The sequence below is a fragment of the Neurospora tetraspora genome, assembly GCF_033439725.1.
Source record: "Neurospora tetraspora strain CBS 560.94 chromosome Unknown B0H65scaffold_6, whole genome shotgun sequence".
Taxonomy (NCBI): Eukaryota; Fungi; Ascomycota; class Sordariomycetes; order Sordariales; family Sordariaceae; genus Neurospora; species Neurospora tetraspora.
The window spans coordinates 2,517,850-2,539,215 of record NW_026944388.1 but is presented as its reverse complement, the minus strand read 5'-3'; the positions used below and the strand labels follow the sequence as shown (position 1 = coordinate 2,539,215).

Sequence of the window (21,366 nt, the reverse complement as noted above, 5' to 3'; positions counted from 1 at the left end):
ATCGATCATCAGTCAAACACCAAAAGCTCACCCAGTACATTTGGCGATTCATCCAGGAGAAACATGTTCTGTCGCCAATAACCCGTCACCCAGTCCAACAACGCAAGCACTTGACGTAGAACATCGTACATGCGTCACAGTCGCTGGTGGTACCATTAACTCGTCATATAACAGCAATCCTCCCACAGCAAGACGCGCCCCATCATAACACGCGCCCAGGGCGCCATCATCCTACATCCAAGCACCGCAACAACCATAACGAGCATCTTCCTTGAAGAGAGATACCCTCGGGCCCAAGCCCTCACATCACAACACGATGGCGACCGCTTTCGAAACGCAGCCACTGGTTGCGACAACCTCAGATACCACAGACCCGGCTCCCGTCAAGCTCGAGACAACCACGAGTCCGACCGGCGCTCATGTCACCGTCATTCGCGACGCCAAGGGCAACCTCGTTTACCCTTCCCACGTTCCCCCGGAAACCCAGTCACCGAGCATCTCCCCGGTAGTTCCACCCAAAACCCATACCGAACCCCTCAAGCGACCCACGAACAAGCAGTGGCAGACCGAGGCAGCGAGACGAACCGACAGGCAAGACTCCTTTGCCGTACCGCCTATGCAGCGGGCTGGTACAAATACATCGCAGTTCAACCGCGCAATGTGGGATCCCAGGGCAATGCACGCCTTTGGCGACAACTCGGATTCCAGTAGCGAGTCCTCGTCGGATGAACAAGAGCATGGCCATGGGCACAAGAAGCACCTCTTCCGAAAGAAACATGCCGACAAAAAACCCCATGAACAACACGGCCACTTCGGTCGCTTCAATGTTGGAAATGAACACTACAGGACAAAGGGCAGGGTCTCGAAGCGTGATGGCCGTCTTAGCATTTCGGTCAACGACATGAGCAGTACAGGCTACCTGGCAAAGGCCCTCGGAATGGCAGTCAAGAAGGTGATGCCGGAAAGGCACGAGATTTCCAACAAGAACGCTGAGCAAGTCAGGAAGCCTTCGGTCGTGTCGCGACTCTCCACGGCCTCTACTACTGCCGCTCCTGACAAGATTTCTTGCCCCAAGCTAAACATCGTCATCATGGTCATCGGTTCCCGCGGCGATGCCCAGCCTTTCCTCAAGATCGGCAAGGTTCTGAAAGAGCAACACGGCCATCGCGTACGCATCGCTACACATCCTGCCTTTCGCGACTTTGTCGAGAAGGATTCTGGCCTAGAGTTCTTTTCCGTCGGCGGTGACCCAGCAGAGCTCATGAGCTTCATGGTCAAGAACCCCGGTATGATCCCGACTCTGGAATCAGTAAAAGCTGGCGACATCGGGAAACGACGCGCCGCCATGGCTGGCATGTTCCAAGGTTTCTGGCGAGCTTGCATCAACGCTACCGATGACGAGCGGGATGTTCACAACCTCAAAATGATGGGTCGCATGGACCCCTTTGTAGCCGATGCCATCATTGCCAACCCTCCCAGCTTTGCCCATATCCACTGCGCCGAGGCGCTGGGTATTCCTGTTCATTTGATGTTTACTTTTCCATATACCCCCACTCAAGCCTTTCCTCATCCACTAGCCAGCATCAAAAAGTCCAATGTCGACCCGGGCTACACAAACTGGATCTCCTACCCTCTAGTAGAGATGATGGTTTGGCAAGGTCTTGGTGACTTGGTCAATGACTTCCGCGTCAAGACACTCGGTCTCGATCCCGTTTCAACCCTCTGGGCCCCCGGCGCCACCTACCGTCTGCACGTCCCATTCAGCTACCTCTGGAGTCCCGGTCTTGTATCCAAGCCCGAGGACTGGGGCGACGAGGTCGACGTATCCGGCTTTGTCTTCCTCGAGCTGGCTTCCACCTTCCAGCCTCCCGATGACCTGGTCAAGTTTCTCGAAGCAGGCGAGGCGCCCGTCTACATCGGTTTCGGATCCATCGTCGTCGATGACGCAGATAGGTTCACGCAGATGATCTTCGACGCCGTCAAACTAGCTGGCGTGCGCGCCCTCGTCTCCAAGGGCTGGGGTGGTCTAGGCGGCGACAGTCTCGACGTTCCCGAGAACATTTACATGCTCGACAACACCCCTCACGACTGGCTCTTTCCCCGGGTTCGCGCTTGCGTGATTCACGGTGGTGCAGGCACCACTGCTATTGCGCTCAAGTGCGGCAAGCCGACCATGATCGTTCCCTTCTTTGGCGACCAGCACTTCTGGGGTTCTATGGTGAGTAACGCCAAGGCTGGCCCGGAACCTGTGCCGTACAAGAGCCTTACGGCGGAAAAACTGGCCGACGGAATTAAGTACTGCCTTAGCGAGGAGGCTATGAAAGCCGTGGAGGAGATTGCGCAACGCATCAGTGAGGAAGGTGATGGAGCTGAGAACGCTTGCAAGGCATTTCACAGGGGGTTGATGCTCCAGGGCGACAGGTCGATGCGATGCTCAATCCTGAGAGATAAGGTGGCGGTGTGGCAGGTCAAGGGAAGCCCGACGGGGTTGAAGCTGAGTGCCATGGCTGCGGACCTGGCGGTCGAGAAAAGACTTACCTCGTGGAAGAATTTGAGGTTGCTCCGACATGTCGAGTGGAATGACTTTGAGGGACCTGGTGAGCCGGTGACGGGTGTGGCTGGCACGGTTGTGTCGACGGTGGGCGACGTTTTCTCGGGAATTGGTGGAGTGCCGATCAGGCTGGGCAAGAAGGCCAAGCAGAGGAAGGTCAAGAAGCAGGAGAGGAGGGAAAGAAGGGAAAAGAAGTTGAAGGCACGAGAGGCTAGGTCGGAAGAGAAGGGGAAGGCGAAGGAGAATGGCAACTCAACGACCAACGGCGAGAAGACAGACAAGCCATACGAGCAGCAAAACGGAACCCTCCAAAAAGTCGAAACAAAAGACCACGCCGCCGCCGATGATAATAGGAAATCCGACCATTTATCAAGCGATACAAAACCAGACGACGCCACCGCCGTCGACAACTCCAACGAGACCACACCCGAATCAGGCCACTCCCTCCCCAACATCACCACAACCACCACTAACGCCATCCATAACACCCGTCCCCGCCTCGAATCCCCATCCCCATCATCATCATCCCCATCCCCTCTCCTCGCGCCCATCCGCCCCGCAAACGACCACCGCACCGACACCAACCTAACCAACCTAACGACCACCACCAACGGTGGCGAATCCACTACGGACCCGGCCGAAGTCGCCGAGGAAATCGTCCACGAGATCGGCCAAGGCGCCATCAAGTCTGCCTCCGCCATCGCCCGTGCCCCCGTCGACCTCTCCATCGCTCTGGCCCAGGGTTTCCACAACGCGCCCCGTCTTTACGGCGACGACACCGTCCGCCGCCCCACGCGCGTGACGGGGATCAAATCGGGTCTGAAAGCCGCGGGCCACGAGTTCGTGTTTGGGATCTATGATGGCTGGACGGGACTTGTGAGGTTGCCGTATCGAGGGTTTAAAGAGGGGGGGTTGGGTAGTAAACCCTCTTCTTCTACTTCTTCCGAACCCGGAAAACCTGGCAGCACGACAGTGGCGGCGACAACACCAGCCCCCGCGGGACGGATGGTCGGTCTAGCCAAAGGTGTCGGTATGGGAATAACGGGGTTCGTGCTGAAGGATATCTCGGCGATTATCGGCCCGATTGGGTATACCCTGAAGGGGGTAGTCAAGCAAGCACAGAGGGGTCGGGGACCGGGCAAGTACATCAGGAAGGCGAGGATCGTACAGGGGGCTAGGGAGTTGGAGGCCGTCAGCCCCGAGGAGAGAAGGAGGAGGATGGAGGAGGTGGTGGAGGGGTGGAAGGTCTTGAGGGAGTTATGGGAGGAGTTGCACGAGGTTGAGAGGGGGGATAAGGGGAGGAAGAAGAAGATGGCGAAGAAGCAGGTTAATGGGAAGGTAGCTGCGAATGGGAAGGTGGTGGATGGAGTAGTGAGTAATGGGAATGGAGTGGTCAAAGAGAAGAATACGAAGGAAACTATAGAGAGGAAGAGGGAGCGGAAGAGGTGGTTGAAGGGGAGGGGATTAGGAAGGAGAAGGAGGGTGGCGGTGCAGGGGGAGGCGTTTGAGAGTGTGGAGATGGCGAGGAAGGCTTTGGAGGAGTTGAGGGCTTCGTCGTCGTAGTCCTGTTATTAAGAGGAGGGCGAGATACCTCTAGTGTGATTGGTAAGATTACTGTTTGATGGTTTGTTGGATGCGGTATTATTGTTTGAGTATATGAAGTGGGTCCGGTTGGCATCAAGAGATACACCAGTTAGGAGTTAGGCGCAAGCGACACGGGCGGGCTGTATATCAACCGCGTACACGATTAGGTAGTCATGATATAGCAATATTAATGGTAGTGTTAATTGCAAACTTTCACAAGTAATCATCAGATCGCGTGAGCTGCTTTGCTTTCCAGCGGTCCTTTCTTTCCAAGGGTCTTTCCTGCCTGGCAAAAAAAAGAAGGCTATGTCAACAACCCAAACAACAACTGCGTCCTCTTATAGTACTCCTGCGCCGCCTTAACCAGTCTTCCCTTAGCCCCCGGATCCAAGCCAGAGTGCTGGAAGACCGTGTTGGCAATCTCGTTGAAGTCGCCCTTACTGCCGTCGAGGAAGATGCCGAGGTAGATGATGTCGAAGAGCCATTGGACGAAGAGATCCCGACGTTGTTGGTTGGCTTTTTCGGCGGCTTCTTGTTTTTTGAGCTTTTCCGCTTCTTCCTTGGCTTGCTGTTGTTGTTCTTCAGAAGGCTTATCTTCTTCTGTTTTGGCCTCCTCGCCGTTGCCTTCTTTTCCTTCTTCCCCGCTGTTATCACCCTCCTCCTTAACCTCCTTAACCTCCTCATCATCATCCTTCTCCCCTTCGTCCTCCTTTTTATCACTTCCCCCCGCAACCTTCTCCGCGTCCCCCTCACCCCCACCCTCACCCTCACTTAGCACCCCCCTAGCAGCCTCCAACCAAACCCTACACACCTCCCCCCTCACCGCCCTCTTCAGCTCCCTCACCGCCGCCGGACTCCACAGGTCCGCTCCCGCATCCGCCATCGCCGCCGACAAGTTCCGCAGGAACCGGAACATGCCTGGCGATGGGGACGTGGGCAACTCGGGACTTCCCTCCCACAGTGCTCGGCCAACCACGGTCTTTCTCGCCAAAGCGACCGTAACAAACTCATCCACGGAACTGACCAAAACGGTGCGGGCGAGGGAGGAGTGCAGGGAGGGAATGGTGGGGAGGCCGAAGGCTTTGATGCTGCTGATGCTGCCTTCCTCCGACGCGCCCGCGCCCGGAGGAATTTGAGGCTGCTGCTGCTCAGTAGGGAGGCGACTGCGGATGTCGCGTAGTAAGCGGAGGAGGTACATGGCTATCTGCCCATTATTCGGACCCTCCCTCTGCTGGTTCCACAGGTCCGTTAAATGTTCATCTAGCGCAGCGAACGCTTTCAGGAGGGAGTCGCTCAAGTGGGTAGTTAGTCTTTCCGGATCCTCGCGCGAGAGAAGTTGTTGTCGCTGCTCGATGGTCTCTTCGTCTTCGACCACCATCATGTCTCCTTCCTCGTCCTCGAGATCGTTTTCCCAGCGCTGGCGGCGCAACTGGTCGACTACGGACCCGACGTCGTCGATCACGTGGAACCAGGATTTGTAGGAGGCTACGGCTTTGGAGACGGCGTCGTTGCGCCCGTAGAGACGGGAGATTACTTCGGATGCGAATTGCTGGGCGGCGCCGCCAGATGGGCCGGAGGGAATGGTGAGGTCGATACCCGAAAAAGTGGACGGGTCCCAAAGGGAGAGGTGCTGATCGGTGGTTCCCTCACGCCAGGCCGCGAGAGCGGCTGAGGCTTCGGAGCCGACGAGGCGGAGCTTGTGGACTTTGGAGTCGATTACAGACAATAAATGGTTGTTGATTGTGGAGCGGATTTGGCTGAACATGGAGCTGTTGATGGGAGTGCCATCGTCGGAATGTTGTTCGTCCTTCGGGCTGAAATCGTTAAAGCGGACGCGCGAGCTCTCGGCGATCCAGAGGCGGAGGACCGAGGTGCGCAGGTCAACAATGGCTTTGAATTCGCTCATGGATTTGACGGTTTTGTCGAGGTCATCAATAAAAACGTCGCGGTGCACGGGGGCCCATTCAAACAACAGGCTGTTGACGCTTTCGGCCTGCAAATCGTCGTGCCGGATGAAGGGCGTGTAGTACCGAATTTCGTCGCCGCACCAGCGCGAGTAGGTATCCAGCCGGAGACCCTCGATGGCGCGGAGGGAATCATCTGCCAGGAGCGCCTTCTTCTTAAGACCGTTAAGCGCGTCCGCGAGTTTGTTGGGCGCGAGGGCTTGCACGTCTTGCAGCGTTTTGGCGTAGAGGTTGAGCCGTCTGAGGATGTCCTTGGGTGTTCGGACTGCTGACGGCTGTCCCTCCCAGGATAGGGCGCTCCCTCTCACCTCGAGAAAATGGCGAAGAGTATCCCGCGCTCCAGAGCTGGTGTGCAGACTATACGCGCTCAACGCCTTGAGGAGATCGCTGCGCGGGGTGAGCTTCTCGTTGATGCTCACCAGGACGCTGTCGATGCACCGGAGGAGTCTATCGCGGAGGACGGTCAACGACCTATCAGCCGACTTGACCGCCGTCCTCGACGCCTCGTTATGGATCCCCTCCCGCTCAAAAGTCTTGACCAACAGTCTCCCCAGCACGCAAACCTTGGCCGCAACAAGCAACTTATCCCCCTTGGACATCACCACCTCCTTCTCTTCCACCTTACCCCCCCTCATCTTCCTGGTATCCCTCCCCGGTCCCTTCTCCTCCCGTCTCAACAACTTCTGAACAGCCAAAACACACCCCTCCAAAATCTTGACCCTCGCCGCCTCCCTTCTTCTTGTGTTATCCATATCCTCAGCCTCATCCCACTTTTTGAGTCCATCCATCTTCTCCTTCACCACCTGCCTGCCGCATCTTCCACCCATGCGCCCCAGCGTCGCCTGCACGGATTCCATGTCCCCCCGCATCTGGACGATGGTGTCGGCTGTTCCCAACAGCTCGCGGTAGGAGCCGCCGACCTGGGTGCGCAGGCGCGACTGCTTGTCGTCGATCTCGGCATGGAGGGCTTTGTGGATGGCGCGGATGTGGGGGAGGGGGTAGTTGGCGGAGAAGATCTGGGCGGAGGAGAGGAGGGTGGAGAGGTCGGGGATTGGGTGGTTCGCCATTTTGGTGATGTTTGTGTCGCGACGTTTTGTTTGTGATAGATAATTGGCGAATGCGCGGGCGGTCAATCTGTTCGAACGGGGGGGAAGAACAGGTGGTTCGTGCTTGCGATTGAAGAAGGACGAATCTATATTATAAGCGCCATTAAAGAAACAAATTAGTCATTAGTCAAGTAAGTGGTCGTGGCAGCTTGTGGTGCGGTTCCCCAAGTCTGCAGATGTTGGATCTGTTCGCCTGTGGTGGTTTGGGAGATCTGAAGCTATCCCCAGACGGAGGGACTGGAGGTTGTCAAGGTGGTCGAGCTGTCAGGTCGCGGCCGTCGAGTCCACAGCGGTTACGTTTCAGTGGGGTACCGATGTCAGGGGTATTTAAACCCTAACCCTTGACTCATCATGGAGTTCGATGATGGGATTCAAGATTGGGGAATGGACATAACAACAAGTACCAAGGCACTACGAACAAACTCAACTTTAGAGTGTGTGCTGGAAATCTTCTTACATGGTAGTCTTAGACGCTTACAACAAAACATAACTTTCCGGTCCTAAGCCGGCAGCCACTACCTTGCTACATCTATACAGGGGGGTATCATAACAAATATGTATAACAGATAACCGCCAGAACCCATCACCTAAACCCATTAACATTTTTGTCGTGCAGTAGAACGCCGCCAAACACCAACTCCAAAACATCCCAAACCCCAAAAGCCAGCAGACCCATCAACACTCAGGAGGCCGCCACTTCTAGGGGCTGCCGACCATAATAGAGTCTTCATCCATCTCGTCCCCAGTACCTATCACCCCATCCTCGGCCAAACTCGTAGTCTCAACCGCATCAACAAACGCCCTCAACGACGCCGCGCTCCGCTCCAGCACCTGCCTCCCCATTTTCTCCGCAGCCGTCATGGCCGCTCCTCCCCTCCCGTTCCCCTTCTTGATCTTCTTCTCCCGTTCCTCGATCCCCTTCTCCACCGCCCACTTCAGCCCATCGAAATAATCCACGCTTCCGGACTGAAACAGACACCACGCCATGCTCTCCAGCACCAGGCTAAACTTGGCATTATCCTCCACGGTCACGGTCTTGGCCGGATACGGCAGAAAACACTCTCTAAGCATCGTCTGACTGATGGCGTGGTCCGCGTCTGCTTCCGGGTCGGCGTCTTCAGGCTGGGGCGCGTTGCGGGGTGTGAACGACTGAGCCACATAGCGGAAGAGGGAGACGTAGATGTACCGTGGGAGGGCGAGGTCGACGTGGTCTAGAGAGAGGAAGAGCTCGAAACAGGGGAGGGGTAGGGATTTAAGGCGCGATGAAAATAGGTCGTAGAGATCCTTAGGCTTGGAGAGAATGTCGGGTGGGAGGTAGTAGGCACAGGCGGAGATGAGGCGGAAGAGACGCAGTCGGAGAGGTATCGAGTCCGCTAGGCCGTCGGTTACGCGAAGGGGGTTGGGAGTTGTTGTGGGGGAAACGTCGAAGGCTTTGCCGGGTTTGGAGAAGGGGGTGGACCTTGGTCGGCCTTTGGTTCTTCGGCCGGTTCGGGCGGATGGGAGGTGAGGGGTGTGAAATGCGTCTGCTTTGTCGTCGTCGTCGGTGACCGGGTCGTCCCAGTCTTCGAGGTAATCGCCGAATTGGTCCTTTTCTAGGTCGACGGCGGTCATATGCGAGTGTTTTCGCTTGTTGCTTTTGTCTGTGTGGAGGACTGTTTCCTTGTTGAACACCTCTCTGTAGTACGTGTTGTCCGCGGTGTTTTCGTCATCAGCGAACGCGAACAGTGCTCTAATAACTTCATGGAGCACCCTCTTTCTATCCCGCCGTAGGTCATCCACGTATTGAACAAACAGACTTTGCTGCAGCAGAGGGTACTGGCACTTAGCCTCGGACCCGGGGTCGCTGCTTCTGTTGATTTTGGCTTGGAAGTTGGCCTGATCCTGCGCAAGCCGCTCATCCCAGTCCTTCTCCAGGCACTCAATCATGAAATCCAGCCACGCCTTCCAGTGCACCCAACGGTGCGGATGTGTAGTGCTGCACCGGAACGCCCAACCCAAGACGGACCAGAAATCGGATGATCTTCTCCATATGCTGTGGTCATTTCCAGACCACTTGCTCTCAATGTTATCCGCTTCACTAAAGCTGCCGATACTGCCACCGCCGTCGCTTTCGCCTGGGCTGTTGAACTCTCGCGAATTTCTCCGGGCCCATCGACCACTGTTTTGCCCTTGCCTGAAAGAGAATGCTGATCGGAAGTCGGCGTTTACAGGCCCGACCTTGTTGAGGAGCGTGCGGAGGTATTCTCGGGATTCGGCAGCGATGTCGAGGTTGGCTTGCTCGGGAGCGCGGGATGTATACGCGGGGTGGATCGTCAGGGTGCCGAGAAGAGCGATCTGGGCAGGAGGAGGTACTCGGACGGGTTTGTCTGGTTGTTGCCCTTCACCGGCATCGCTGAGAAGACTTCCGAGTAGGTCTATTGCTGGGAGGTACATCTGCTCCTCGAGATGGATCTGGCAGGATTGTTTGAGGACATGGGGAATCTCTTTGCATTTGTAATATTTAGGTTTTTGGTCGTCTTCGTGATCGGGACTTGTAATGTTGGTGGTATCGGCAGCGTTGGGGGAGTCGGCGGCTGTGTGGAAAGAGGCCGGCGTCGATGTGCCGTCGAGATCTGTGAGCGGCGATGAGGCCGCCATGGCGTAAGGATTGGGCCTCCCAGCTCTATCACTCTCTCTATAATAATGATAGGTGGCAAAGGGTACAGAGGTTGGTGGTGAAATCCCGGGTAAGATGGAAAAAAGTAAAAGTTGGAAAACGGTGGGAAAAGAAGACGCGCTTGATTTGGTCCGTGATGCAAACGAACGCGACGACAGCGGGGCTCCCAAATTCACCCCAATGCGCAGTCACGGGATGAAGCACAGCGGTTGGCCCGGTACCTTGGCACCTATAACCCAATCGAGTTAGCGCCAAAGCTTAATCCCCGTTAGTGGGTCTTTATTGTCAAAGCTCCATTGTCTTGTCTTCACCTTTCATTCGAATAAAGAACAACAACTTCAAAGTTCTTACAGATGGCTTTGTAGACTGATCTCTTTAGATAAGGCGATATCAGACTTTTCTTGAGTTCTGTTATAAACGTCATCCACTGTCATTCAGCCTGTCAATTATATCGTCATTGAGAGTCAAGTTGGCGTCAGGTCATGGTTCACTTCAATAACCAACAAAGTGCAATTTGCCATGGTCTCGTGGGACGCTGGTGGTCGTAAACAACGAATATGCTTGTAGCCGCTATACAATGCACCATGCTACCGTTTGACGTCTAATCATATGTCTTGACCTCATGTTCCTCGCTCTTGGTTCTTTTACAGTATAGATACACTATATACATATTTGGGTCAAACTAAAAGCGACTGGGACGCTATCAGATGACTGTAATGAATTCAGCCGTCGTCAGGAGGTCTCTGTGTTTCCTCAGAGGTATCTGTGTCCCCTCTTTTGTTTTGTCCGCCGTGGTTTATAAGACTTACAGAAGGGCTGGATGACTGGAACATCCAAAACTCCTTCCGCCTTTCGTTCCAGCAAAGAAAGCGTCCTGTATCACCGCTTTTTGTTGCTCAAGTTCGCAGACGGATCCCACGCCTTAGGCTGCCACTCCCCACTGGGATTACTGGCCTGAGCCTGCTTCCATGGATCGATACCCTTCTTCTTCTGCTGCTTTTGCTGCTTCATCATCTGATCCCACGTTTGTTCCCTCGCTCCGCTCGTTTGGTCTGCTGGCGTCGCATGTGCCGTGGCGGAGCTCGCACCGGTAACCGTAGCCGTGGCCGTCTTAGTAGCAGTCTCCATAGCCGTCGCCCTGATCTTTTCCTGCTCTTCCTTCGCAGCCTGCTTCGCCTCCTCACTCCTAAAACCAGCCTGATTGCTGACACCACTGGTCTCAACACCGCTCACAACCCCTCCACTTGTCCCCTCCGTGTAGGGACTGCTCTTCTTCATACCCTCTCCCACCACAGGCGGAACCGGCTGCCCATATTCCTCGCCTGGCTTTCCAATGGTCCTGGTTGATGGTTCACCTGGCGAATCCGGAATGTACTTCGCCTTGGCCTCCCATCTCTCGTCCGCCATCTTCGCCAGCACTTTGATCCTCTCCTGTCGTGCCACCTCGGCCTCCTGCTCTTCTATCGTCGGTGGGTCCTCCCGCGTATATCGAAGCCATTGATGCCAGGAGGGCGGAACGGCGACGTCACTGAAGTGAGTGCTGCGACCGCCTGGGTACTGGACTATTCGGCGCCAGCGGATGGTGGAGCGAGTGGGGCGGAACTGATAGTAGGCATTGCCGGCTAGGTCAAGGCCTGTCTGGGGTTAGTCATTGTGAAAGGGGAGAGTGAAGATGAAGAAAGGGGTTGGGTGAGTGAGTGTGAGTGAGTGTGAGATGGTGATGGGAAAGGAGATATCAGAGTTGGGAAAGGTAAATGATATGTAAATGAAGGACTTCTTGGCCTGAGGATCCCCCAAGGATCAAAGCGCGTATATAATCGATCTACGGCGTTTACGGCGTGACCGGGACAGCAAGGGCCCAGGGGGGGAACGGGATGATCATTTATTTGTTCTCAGTTCTTACCGACGAGCAGCTTATTACGCCATGGGAACTTGATGGCCTTCCACTTGTACCATGCCCGCTTCAGGGGGGAGATGGACTTGAGGTTGAGCGACATGAGATTGCCGGTAGATCTGTAGATGCGCCCTATCGAGTGATGTGCACGGGATGAGATGAGAGTGAGAGACTGAAAGGAAGAGTCGGTCGGTCGTCGTTGGGGGAACTCGCGGACCGTTGAGCCGTTGGTATCAGGATCATGGGTGGTGGAAATTCCACTTCTGTGAGTGACGTCGGTTCCGGAAGTGACTGACTGGCGCCAGTGATGAGTCCAGTGACGGCGACGGCGCTACGGAAGGACCCGTCCGTCACCCGCTGCACGATGGCCGGGATTAACAGCCACAGACATGGGAAAGCGCATGGCATCAAGCCACGTGTAAATCTCGGCAGCAGCGCGTCACATTTGTGGCTGGTGTACACACTATTTCATGTGTGATTGCGTAGGCGATTGGTGCCATGTGCAATTGCCCTGCACTAACATTCCCTGTTGCGAAGCGGGGTGCTAACAATCACAGCGCCCGGCAGAGTGGGATAGTGGGTATCGCAATTAGGGCCCCCCGCTGGTGCTAATTTACAGCTTATGAATCGTCCGAGTCGTGGTGATTGACGAGGACGACTCTTTTCGACTATCGAACAACGCACCTGCCAGAGGGAACCAGCAAAAGAAACGTTGGACACAAATCTCCCTCAAAAGAGAGGATCCCAATCAATCTCTGGTCAGATTGGACGCAATCTCGAGAACCCAGCCGGCGTCGTCGTCAACACTTAATACGAGCTTTCGCCAATTTCTCTGCCCCTCTTTGCATCCTTTTTTTTCTCGACGACGACTTGTTTCTCTCGCGGCGATCCATCAGATACCACTACCTACTTACTCAGCCACCTTTGCCGAAGCCTTTCGAATTCCAAGGATAGCATCAGGAGCGAGGGATAAGCCGGGAATTGCGCCAGAGTCCGCCAAATTCCACAAGATTGCCCTTTCTGGAAGCTCATCTGGAACATCCCTGTTGGTGATCCAAGATCCGGTTAGAGACACTGCTCTTACTTCCATCCCCTGGCCAACCTTGGATCCCGTCCCTGATTCCAAGCCTGGGCCTGACATGACCCTGGAACCTGGTCCCCATTCCGGCCGCCAAAGTGACCCGACAACTCCAAGGTCCCATCTCCCAACTGGATTCCAGGAATCCTTATCCCAAACACTTCACGCCTCCCCTTGGGACACCGGTGAATAGTCTTGACCCTTTCCCCGACGTCTTCTGGTGCAACTGGAACACGCGCCTCAAGCAAAGATACACCATGGCTTCCGTCTCTTCGCTGGACAAGGACCTGCGCAAGCTGCGCGCCGAAAAGTACACGCCTCAGGCCGCCGGCGAGGCAAAGTCCTGGATCGAGTCCGTCCTCGGCGAGAAGCTGCCCCAGCCCGACCTGCTCGATGCCCTCAAGGATGGCGTTGCTCTGTGCAAGTGAGTCCATTCCCCCCCCCCCCAAATCTGATCAGACCAAACAGACTAACCACCCATCTATCCAGGCTCGTCAACAAGGTGCTGCCACCACCCGGCGTCAAGTTCAAGCAGTCGGCCATGCCCTTCGTCCAGATGGAAAACATCTCCATCTTCCTGCGATCGTGCAAGGCCCCGCCGCTGAACCTGCTCGAGCACGACGTTTTCCTGACTGTCGATCTTTACGAGCGCAAAGACCCCGCACAGGTACTTCAATGTATCGGTGCCTTTAGCCGAGCGGCCAACGCCGCAAACCCCTCGGCAGTCCCGACAGTGATCGGTCCCAAAGTCAACGCTCACAACAACAACTCCGTTGTAAGTCCCCAGGCCACCGGTGGCGCTCCCCTGAAGAGCCCAGGTCTTCCTGCCCGCAACACCTCGACCGCCAGCAATGCCACCGTTTCATCCTTCAGCTCATCCTTCGGCTCGTCTCTCCAACCCACGGCATCGCCTTTGGTTGCGCAGAAGACGGGAGGCTCGGTAGCGAGCAGCAGATGGGGTGCCAAGTCCCCAACTCTCAGTGCCACCACTCCCTCTGTCTCGGGGAGCGTCAGCAGCTGGAGCAGCAAGAACCACGAGGGCACCACGTCCCCGGCCTGGAACATTGCCCAGTATGGATACATGGGTGGTGCGAGTCAAGGCACCATGGGCGTTTCTTTCGGCGGTCGTCGACAGATTACTACTGCTGCCCCGACCGTGCCTAGCGTACAAGAAAAGGAGCGAAAGCGAAAGGAGGCCGAGGCCGAGGCGGAACGCAAGCGCAAGGAGGAGGAACAACGGAAGAAGGCTGAGAAGGAGGCCGCCGAGAAGCGCGCTCGTCAGGAAGAGGAACGCAGGTGGGAGGAGGAGACCCGCAAGGCCCGCGAGGAGGAGCGCAAGCGGCTCGAGGAGGAAAAGCGGCGTTGGCAGGAGGAGGAACGTCAGTGGAAGCTCGACCAGGAGAGGCGACGCAAGGAGGAAGACGAAGCCGAGCGACGACTGCAAGCCGAGCTGAAACAGGAGGAGGAGAAGAAGCGCGCCGCCGAGAAGCAGATCCAGAACCAGGCCCAGGCCCAGAACCATACCCGCGAGAGGAGCGATCCCCGGCTGCGCGGTCAGCTACTCAGCCAGTACCAGGCCGAAGAGTCCCGAGACAAGGAGCGGATAAGAGAGCTCGAGCGGGAACTTGAGAAGGCCCGGAGGCGAGAGGCCGAGTACGAGCGCGAGCGCCAGGAACGCTCCCGTCGACTCGGCGTCAGCAGCGGCGACGACTCGGACGAGAAGCAGCGCTCGCGCAGCCGCCCTGCTCGGCCCATCAGCAGGCAGGATTCGTGGAAGCCGCGCGACGAGCGGCGGTTTTCTAGCAGACCTCCGTCGCCTTTGGTGCAGGACATCCTAGACGGATACCTCGACAGCCCCGTCCAGCCGGCGGCAGGAGGAGCCCGCTCCCCACGCGCAACCCTCTCTCCGCGCCCGCTACCCGACCCGACCTCGCCGTCCAGGCCGCTTCCGATCCCAGCGAACCCCATGCTCTCGCCGCCTCAGAAGCTTACTGCTCAGCGAACTGGCGGCAAGGAGAACAACGGTCTATCCCCTGCCCTCCCCATCCGCCCCAACCATACCGGCAGCAACCGCCCTCTTCCGAACCAACCCGTCACCCCGACCAAACCTCAACCTCAACCTCACGGCAACATCAAATCCCCCTTCAACAAGCCTCGCTCTCCCTACTCGCCCACCCAAAAGACCGGCGGAGGATTTGGGGCTTTGTCTCTCCTCGAGCGGGAGATGGAGCTCGAACGCCAGCGTCAGCGCGAGTGGGAGGAGGCTCAGCAGGAGACGGCCAAGACTGTTCGTTCTGATGAGGGAGTCAATGGAATCGGCGGAGGTATCGGTGGACGGTGGGACGTCGGCCAGTGGGCTGGGTTTACCGGTGGTGATTCGCAGAATCGGGGGAGTCAGGGGATTGGAGCGGGAAGGAGGCCGATGGTTGGGCCGAGGCCTCTGCCTAACTTGCCGCAGTAGACTTGGGCGAGGGCGGAGGACGGAGCATGGAAGAAAGTGGAGAGAGTTGAAGAAGAAGAGGAGGGGATGAGAGAGAGAAAAAATGGTGAGACTGAGAAATGAAGAAGAAGAAGAAGAAGAAGAAGAAGAAGAAGAAGAAGAAGAAGAGAGAGAGAGAGACAGAGACAGAGAGGAAGAAAGTATACCCAATAGTTTGTCGTTTGTCTGTTTAAGGCTGGCCGGCAGTCTGTAGTATTGCAGTAATTGCAAAACAGAAAAGTAAGGAACTGGTTCTTTTGAGTTTATAGGGAAACAAAAGGGAACGATTGTTGAGGGGAAAAGGAGATATACCATCATTATTTAGTATAGTATTATTCCCTTTTTGTTGTCGTCTGTCTGTCTATCTGTTTGAGACTGTGGACCAACCCGCGTCGAGGTAATTAGGTTTTAGGTTATAGGAAGATTTTTACTCAAAAAATAGTCTTGTTCACTTGTCATGTGCAACTTGGGTCAGTCAACAACATCAACACTTTTGAAATATTGATGTTACACAACAACTTCGGTGACTACCTAGCTACCACATCATACATACCATCCAAGATACTCGTTCGTACATACACCAAACTCCGCCCACGTACACACTATTCTAGACGCCGATGCCAAAACGGTATATGATACAGATACAGATACAGATGCAATACATACGCATCATCCTAACTCCTGACATTTCAAATCCAAGCAAAAAAAAAAAAAAAAAAAAAAAAACGCCCCAAGATGCCGAGTGCCAACTCCCTCCCCCGACACGACACAGTTCCTTCATACACAGTACAGTCCTACACACCTCTCTCTTCCACAATCATACATACATACTTTACATTCACCCACGCACCCCCCTTCCAACTTTACTTCCACTGCTCATATATCACTTAAACATAACCAAATGGTTTCCAAGTCTTCTCTTCTTCCCATCAACTCCCACCCCAACCGCACCCGCACCTGCTGCACCTGCATCCACGCTCGCAGCATTAGCCGTAGCCGTAGAATTAGCAGCCCGCATAGCCTCCGACACCGAGTACACTACTCAAGCCCACTACCCGAATACACTACTACAGTTTCTCAAGGAAACCAAACCTCGGGACCAAACGGATCTTTTTTTGTTGCAGTCCAACTTGAACCCGAAGAAGTCCCTGTCTTCTTCTTTTCATTCTCATTAACAGCCGTCGCCGTAGCATTACCCCCCGCAGCCGTAGCAGTCCGTACAGCCTCCGACACGGACATCAGTTCCTTCTGCTCCTTGGAAAACGCGCCGTTGGGTAAGTTCTTCTTGGGGGCGGTGTAGGGGAGGATGGGGGTGGTGCGTGGACGGCCTTTTTGTTTTGGTGTTGTGGTTGGTGTGGTTTTCGTCCAAGGAAGGGATCTCTTGGTTGGGGGAGTAGGGGTGGGTTTTGCTGCCGTGGTGGGTTTCTCAATCTTGGGAGTGACGGTTGGCGGCTTTGCGGCGGCGGCGGCGGCGGCGGTGGAGGAGGTGGTGCTGGTGGTGCTGGTGATGCTGGTGGTGGTGGCGGCAGCCTCAGCAGCCGCAGCGGCCCGCATGGAGAGGGAGGCAAGGGCGTCTAGCTTCGCGGCAACGGAGGCCTTGGTCCCGGGCGAAGTCTTGGAGACGGCTTCGAGGCGGGCGGCGATTTCGGGTTCGTTGAGGGAAGGGTATGGTTCCTCTTTGGTTTCCTTCTTGGGGGTTGACTTGGTTTCCTTAGTTTCCTCCTTAGGGATCGACTTTGGTGCGAATGTGGTCTTCTTCACATCGACCTGTGATGAGGGTGGAGGAGACGTAGCCTTCTTGGTGGTTGTTGTAGTTGTTGTGGTTGCAGCTTTGGGTTTAGAGGATGGAGGTAAAGATGAGGAAGTAGTAGCCTCCTTACCCGCGGCCTTGGAAGCCGCCACCTTCATCTCCTTGCTTGCAACATTGGGGACTGTGGCCTTCTTGGTGGCAGCGAGTCTGGCAGCATTAGCCTCCGTCATGGCTTTACCCTGGGCTTTGGCTGCTCTGATGGTGTGTTCATCAACACCAGCTGCGACAGACTCTATTCTTAATGCCTCCGAGACGGAATCAAGACGGCGTGCGGTGGAAGCCTTTGAAGGAGCCGCAGCCGTTTTCGTCGCCCTCGAGACAGAATCTAGACGGCTTGCGATGGAAGGTTTTGAAGGAGCCGCAACAGTCTTTGTCGGAGCCTGTACAGCGGCGTGCCGCTTATGTTGGTTGACAGGTACTCGTCCATTAGGCGTCAGATAATCAGCACCATATGGGTCGCTATATCTCGTCTCTGCGATAATCTCCTTCAGTTCCTCATCAGAGTTGGCAATCTGTGCCCGGATGAACCGAAGGAAAGCTTGGTGATCGCCGGCCTCGGCCCTCTGGAGGAGTGTCTGCATCACAGGCACACGAGGCGTGTACTTGATGTTGTCCAGCCGAGGCGCATACTGTGAGTCTGGGACAACGCTCTCATCCAACTTTGCTTCGTCTCCCTTCTCTAAAATTTGGAAGATATCGATGCTCTCGCCGTGCGCAATGGGTATCGGGTTACTAGGCGTGATACAATCCATGTCGACCTCCTTCCGGAGGACGTGGTCGATGTCCACAGCGCTGAAGAAGGCGCAGGACTGAGGCAGATCTTGGATACCGACTTGCTGCGCGAACATGACGCGGGTCCACAGGTTGGCAATCTGCAGTGCCATGGCTACTCGGTATTTGTCGTGTTCCTCGGCGAGGTAACGGATTTCGTCGTGCACGGTGATGGCCAGACGACAGGCGAGGTTGAAGCGGCGGGTGAGATAGTCCATAGCGATGATGAGCAAGTGAAGGTAGTCGACACCACTAGATTGGATGGCCCAGTTGATACGCGAGGTCAGGAAACCTCCCTTGCTAACCCAGCGGCTCATGAGGGCCTCTGTGATGCCCGCACCGAGAACAGGGGTACGAGGACGCTCTTGCTCGGCAAACTCTTCAAGCATGTTAAACACGAAGGACTCGGTGCCGCCTCGCCAGAATGGTCGCTTGTAGAGAGACTTGCGGTTGGTTTTAGCACCCTTGGTAGCATCGTAGAGCTTGGTCGCGATGGCAGTCGTTTCCGCCTCGGTCAAGCTAGGGTTGAACTGCCGGAGAAGCTGAGAAGCGAACTTTAGACCGGCACCGTAGATACGGCCGTAGTTGAACACTTTTGCGTCATTACGGGTGATGCCCAGAATGGCTGCCGTTCGACTGTGAAGATCAGTGCCCTGGGATTTGGTACCCTCGAGGGTCATGAAGCCGATGGCATTGCCACCATGCAGTTTGAAAGTGGCATCTCCAACCACCGACGCAATCCAAAGTTCTTCCGAGTCAACGTCGGCACCGACAAAGGCGTAACCCGGCGGTGCGCGAACCATGGCTTTGAGCTCTGATCCAACACGGTTCTTCTTGGCGTTGGATGCCGTCAACCACGTCCTCTCGACCGCACGACGAGTAATGGTACCCATGGGGATGAGCTGGGGAAGAACAAATCCTCCAACAGGGGCGTCATTATCTGCGCCCTTGGTGGCAAACCTCTGAGAAGGAGGAAGTTGATCTTCATAGACAACCATCTGGTTCTTGATTCTTTCTCGAGCGCTGATCCAGTACGAACAAGAAGCATTCATCTCCAATGCCTCCTTTGCGTACGGGTACGCGGAAGAGAGGATACCCTTTTCGAAGTAGGCAAGATAGCCCTTGGCCATCGGGTTGACACATCTAGCAGTCGGGCCATCTTTGTGAGGAAGTTTGAAGTACTTGTGATCGGAATCCATCCTAAGTCGGTCATCAACTTCCGGGTCATCAAAATGAATAGGTGTCATCTGGCGCTGAATGAAGGTCTCTGCTTTTTCTCGAGGAACCTGGAACGTCCAGCCAAACTGATCGGACCAGAATAAGGGATAGCCTTCCCACGATAGTTTGAGGAGCAACGGGGCTACCCGTGTACGGACGGTGAGATTGATGAACTCGTGTCGAGCCTTCCTACTTTCCTGTTCTTTGCCAGGTTCGTCCATGCCCGAGAGCTTCTTAGGAATCTTTATGAACAAATCCTTGTACCATTGGGGGTATCCTGGTAGTTTCTGGTTCAGGGCTGGCCGTTCCACGTCACCCTTCTTCTTTGGTTTGGCCATCTTGATCTCCTGCCCCGACCAATCTAACTGGCTCAACCAAGGGTCAGCGAGATATTTCTCGGGGTCAGTCTTATAATCCAATGTCTTCTCCATCAGAGAGAGAAGGCGCTCCTGGACGCCGTGTAACATTTGAAGGTAAGTTGCCTCAGCTGTCTCGATATAAGCATCCCAAGTCTTGTTGACAGGCAGAATGACAGAAGCGAGGTGGCGTAAAGCGGCAAAGCTGACGGGGTGAGGACAGACCCCGAGGAAGTTGGGGAAGACGACCTGGTAGACTTGATGTGTGACTTGAACATCTGCCGCGCAGTAAGTCAGGAGATGGTCCAGCTGGTTCAGAATCACATTCCGATCAGTTTCGGCGAAAACATCCCTGATTTCCTTATCGATCTTGACGTTGAGATGGAACTGGGCCACGTCTCGTAGCGAGTTGATGGAGCTTTTGTCAACCCAGAGGTCAGCCTCCTCAGCAGTAAGCGAACCGCCTTGCAAGAGTTCTTGCAGTTCGACACTGGCATTTTCATGCTCTGCCTTCTCCCGTAGTTCTCTGGCCTTCTTGTGCTTCATCCATGTCGGCCTTTGTTGGGAGCACATTCCGTTCACAGCAACGTGTAGAGACATGGTGTCGAGAAAGAAGTTCCTTGTCTGCTTCAAGTCGTATTCCTCCAGTATCTTGGCACGGTCATAGCCAATGTTGTGTCCCACGATAACCCTGTCGACAGCTGGATCTCCCATCGGAATCAAATGGCACTTGTTTTCCGTCTCTCCAAGCAGCCACGGCGACAGCCAAGCATACCAGGCATCCGGAGTACCAGCACATGCCATGACAGCATAGGGGTTATCCTTATACATGACCTCCACATCGAAGCACATCATGTTGCCCTGGGGCAGAATATCGTTCTCTGTCGTGCCATCACGGTTGTACTTGGTCCAACCACTCCTACGCACCCACTTTTTCGGCTTGGGAGGTAGGTCGACGTCTGCGAAGTGCTTGGCATGGGTGAGGAAGGGTTCGGCGGCGTCGACGCCCAGCTTGTGGAAGTGCTCGTCGAGGGTCTCGCCTACCAAGGCAGGTAGTTGAAAGGCAATGGGAGGGGTCTTGTCGGTAGTTTTTCCCAGCAAGTCGTGACGGGCGAGGTGATCCTTGGCCAGCTCAATGAGTTCGGGGGCCGGAGGGTCGGTGTTTCCGCGGGGGAAGAGCTGCTTGTAGAGGTGCTCGCTCAGCTGCTGAACACCGATCTCGTTATGGCGCGCGGTGGAGGGGATGGCGAGGCCGTTGCGCTCGAGCACTTGGGCGACGGTCGAGTCCCATCGTAGGTGTCGTAGTTGTCGAGGGTATCGGGAAAAGAGGTTGGCACGGCGGAGGACTCGGGCGGCGGTCGCAACAGTCGCATTTGGTACCGCCCGGCAGCGGACGGGGGTCAGCATTCTAGAGGATAACCAGCTAGAGGTCGGATATCAAGTCATGGTAGGCCGGTTGCGGGGCGGCGACCGAGTCCATCATCGATGTCATTCGCAGAAAAAAAAGTTTAAAAAGGTTCCAGTCCATGCCAATTGGGACCCCGGCCCCTCAGTACCTAGAGGCACGCTAGCATGTACCCAAGTACCTACCCTCTCACCTCTCTATCAGACTGCCGCTCACCACGCTCCCATATTACATCTCTATTTGTACTCAAGAGTATATTTAGTTAAGCTTGAGTTGCTTTCATTAGCCGGGTTTTGAATTCCTCATTCAGTTTTGTTTTGGTTTTACTGTCTGTCATACAGCATTTCACTTGCACAAGTCTCCCGATTTAAGGGTCAGATAGCGGGCTGCTCGCTAAAGAGGGGACCCGGAATGTGGAGGAGTAGTTCACTCTTCACAGCACGATCGAGTCCAGATGGCTAGCCAGCACAGCGTTGAAGAGCATCATGACAAAT

General features: G+C 55.3%; 6 protein-coding genes across 6 annotated transcripts; 2 read left to right on the top strand and 4 right to left on the bottom strand.

Annotated features, from left to right (window-relative positions):
- Positions 1-316: 316 nt before the first annotated feature.
- On the top strand, positions 317-4,317 carry B0H65DRAFT_444647 (uncharacterized protein; the record flags this gene model as incomplete). Its single annotated transcript, XM_062825693.1, has 2 exons — positions 317-3,427; positions 4,303-4,317. The coding sequence occupies 2 exons, from the start codon at positions 317-319 to the stop codon at positions 4,315-4,317; spliced, it is 3,126 nt and encodes a 1,041-aa protein (XP_062679607.1).
- B0H65DRAFT_498535 (uncharacterized protein) lies at positions 4,316-7,529 on the bottom strand. Its single transcript, XM_062827814.1, has one exon. The coding sequence runs from the start codon at positions 7,164-7,166 to the stop codon at positions 4,440-4,442; it is 2,727 nt and encodes a 908-aa protein (XP_062679606.1). The 5' UTR covers positions 7,167-7,529; the 3' UTR covers positions 4,316-4,439.
- A 91-nt stretch (positions 7,530-7,620) lies between these two features.
- B0H65DRAFT_473141 (uncharacterized protein) lies at positions 7,621-9,988 on the bottom strand. The gene has a single exon (XM_062827183.1). The coding sequence runs from the start codon at positions 9,840-9,842 to the stop codon at positions 7,905-7,907; it is 1,938 nt and encodes a 645-aa protein (XP_062679605.1). The 5' UTR covers positions 9,843-9,988; the 3' UTR covers positions 7,621-7,904.
- A 758-nt stretch (positions 9,989-10,746) lies between these two features.
- B0H65DRAFT_498531 (uncharacterized protein) lies at positions 10,747-12,161 on the bottom strand (the record flags this gene model as incomplete). The annotated part of the gene is made up of 2 exons (XM_062827813.1): positions 11,769-12,161; positions 10,747-11,499 (listed from the first exon to the last, which is right to left on the bottom strand). Coding segments are annotated over exons 1-2 (843 nt in total), but the record flags the coding sequence as incomplete, so codon positions are not given.
- A 929-nt stretch (positions 12,162-13,090) lies between these two features.
- Positions 13,091-15,294, top strand: B0H65DRAFT_551097 (uncharacterized protein; the record flags this gene model as incomplete). Its single annotated transcript, XM_062829782.1, has 2 exons — positions 13,091-13,257; positions 13,323-15,294. 2 exons carry the CDS (start codon positions 13,091-13,093, stop codon positions 15,292-15,294), a joined length of 2,139 nt encoding a protein of 712 aa, XP_062679603.1.
- Positions 15,295-16,018: 724 nt separating this feature from the next.
- On the bottom strand, positions 16,019-20,949 carry B0H65DRAFT_498524 (DNA polymerase gamma, mitochondrial). Its single transcript, XM_062827812.1, has 2 exons — positions 17,443-20,949; positions 16,019-17,403 (listed from the first exon to the last, which is right to left on the bottom strand). The coding sequence occupies exons 1-2, from the start codon at positions 20,872-20,874 to the stop codon at positions 16,390-16,392; spliced, it is 4,446 nt and encodes a 1,481-aa protein (XP_062679602.1). The 5' UTR covers positions 20,875-20,949; the 3' UTR covers positions 16,019-16,389.
- Positions 20,950-21,366: the final 417 nt, after the last annotated feature.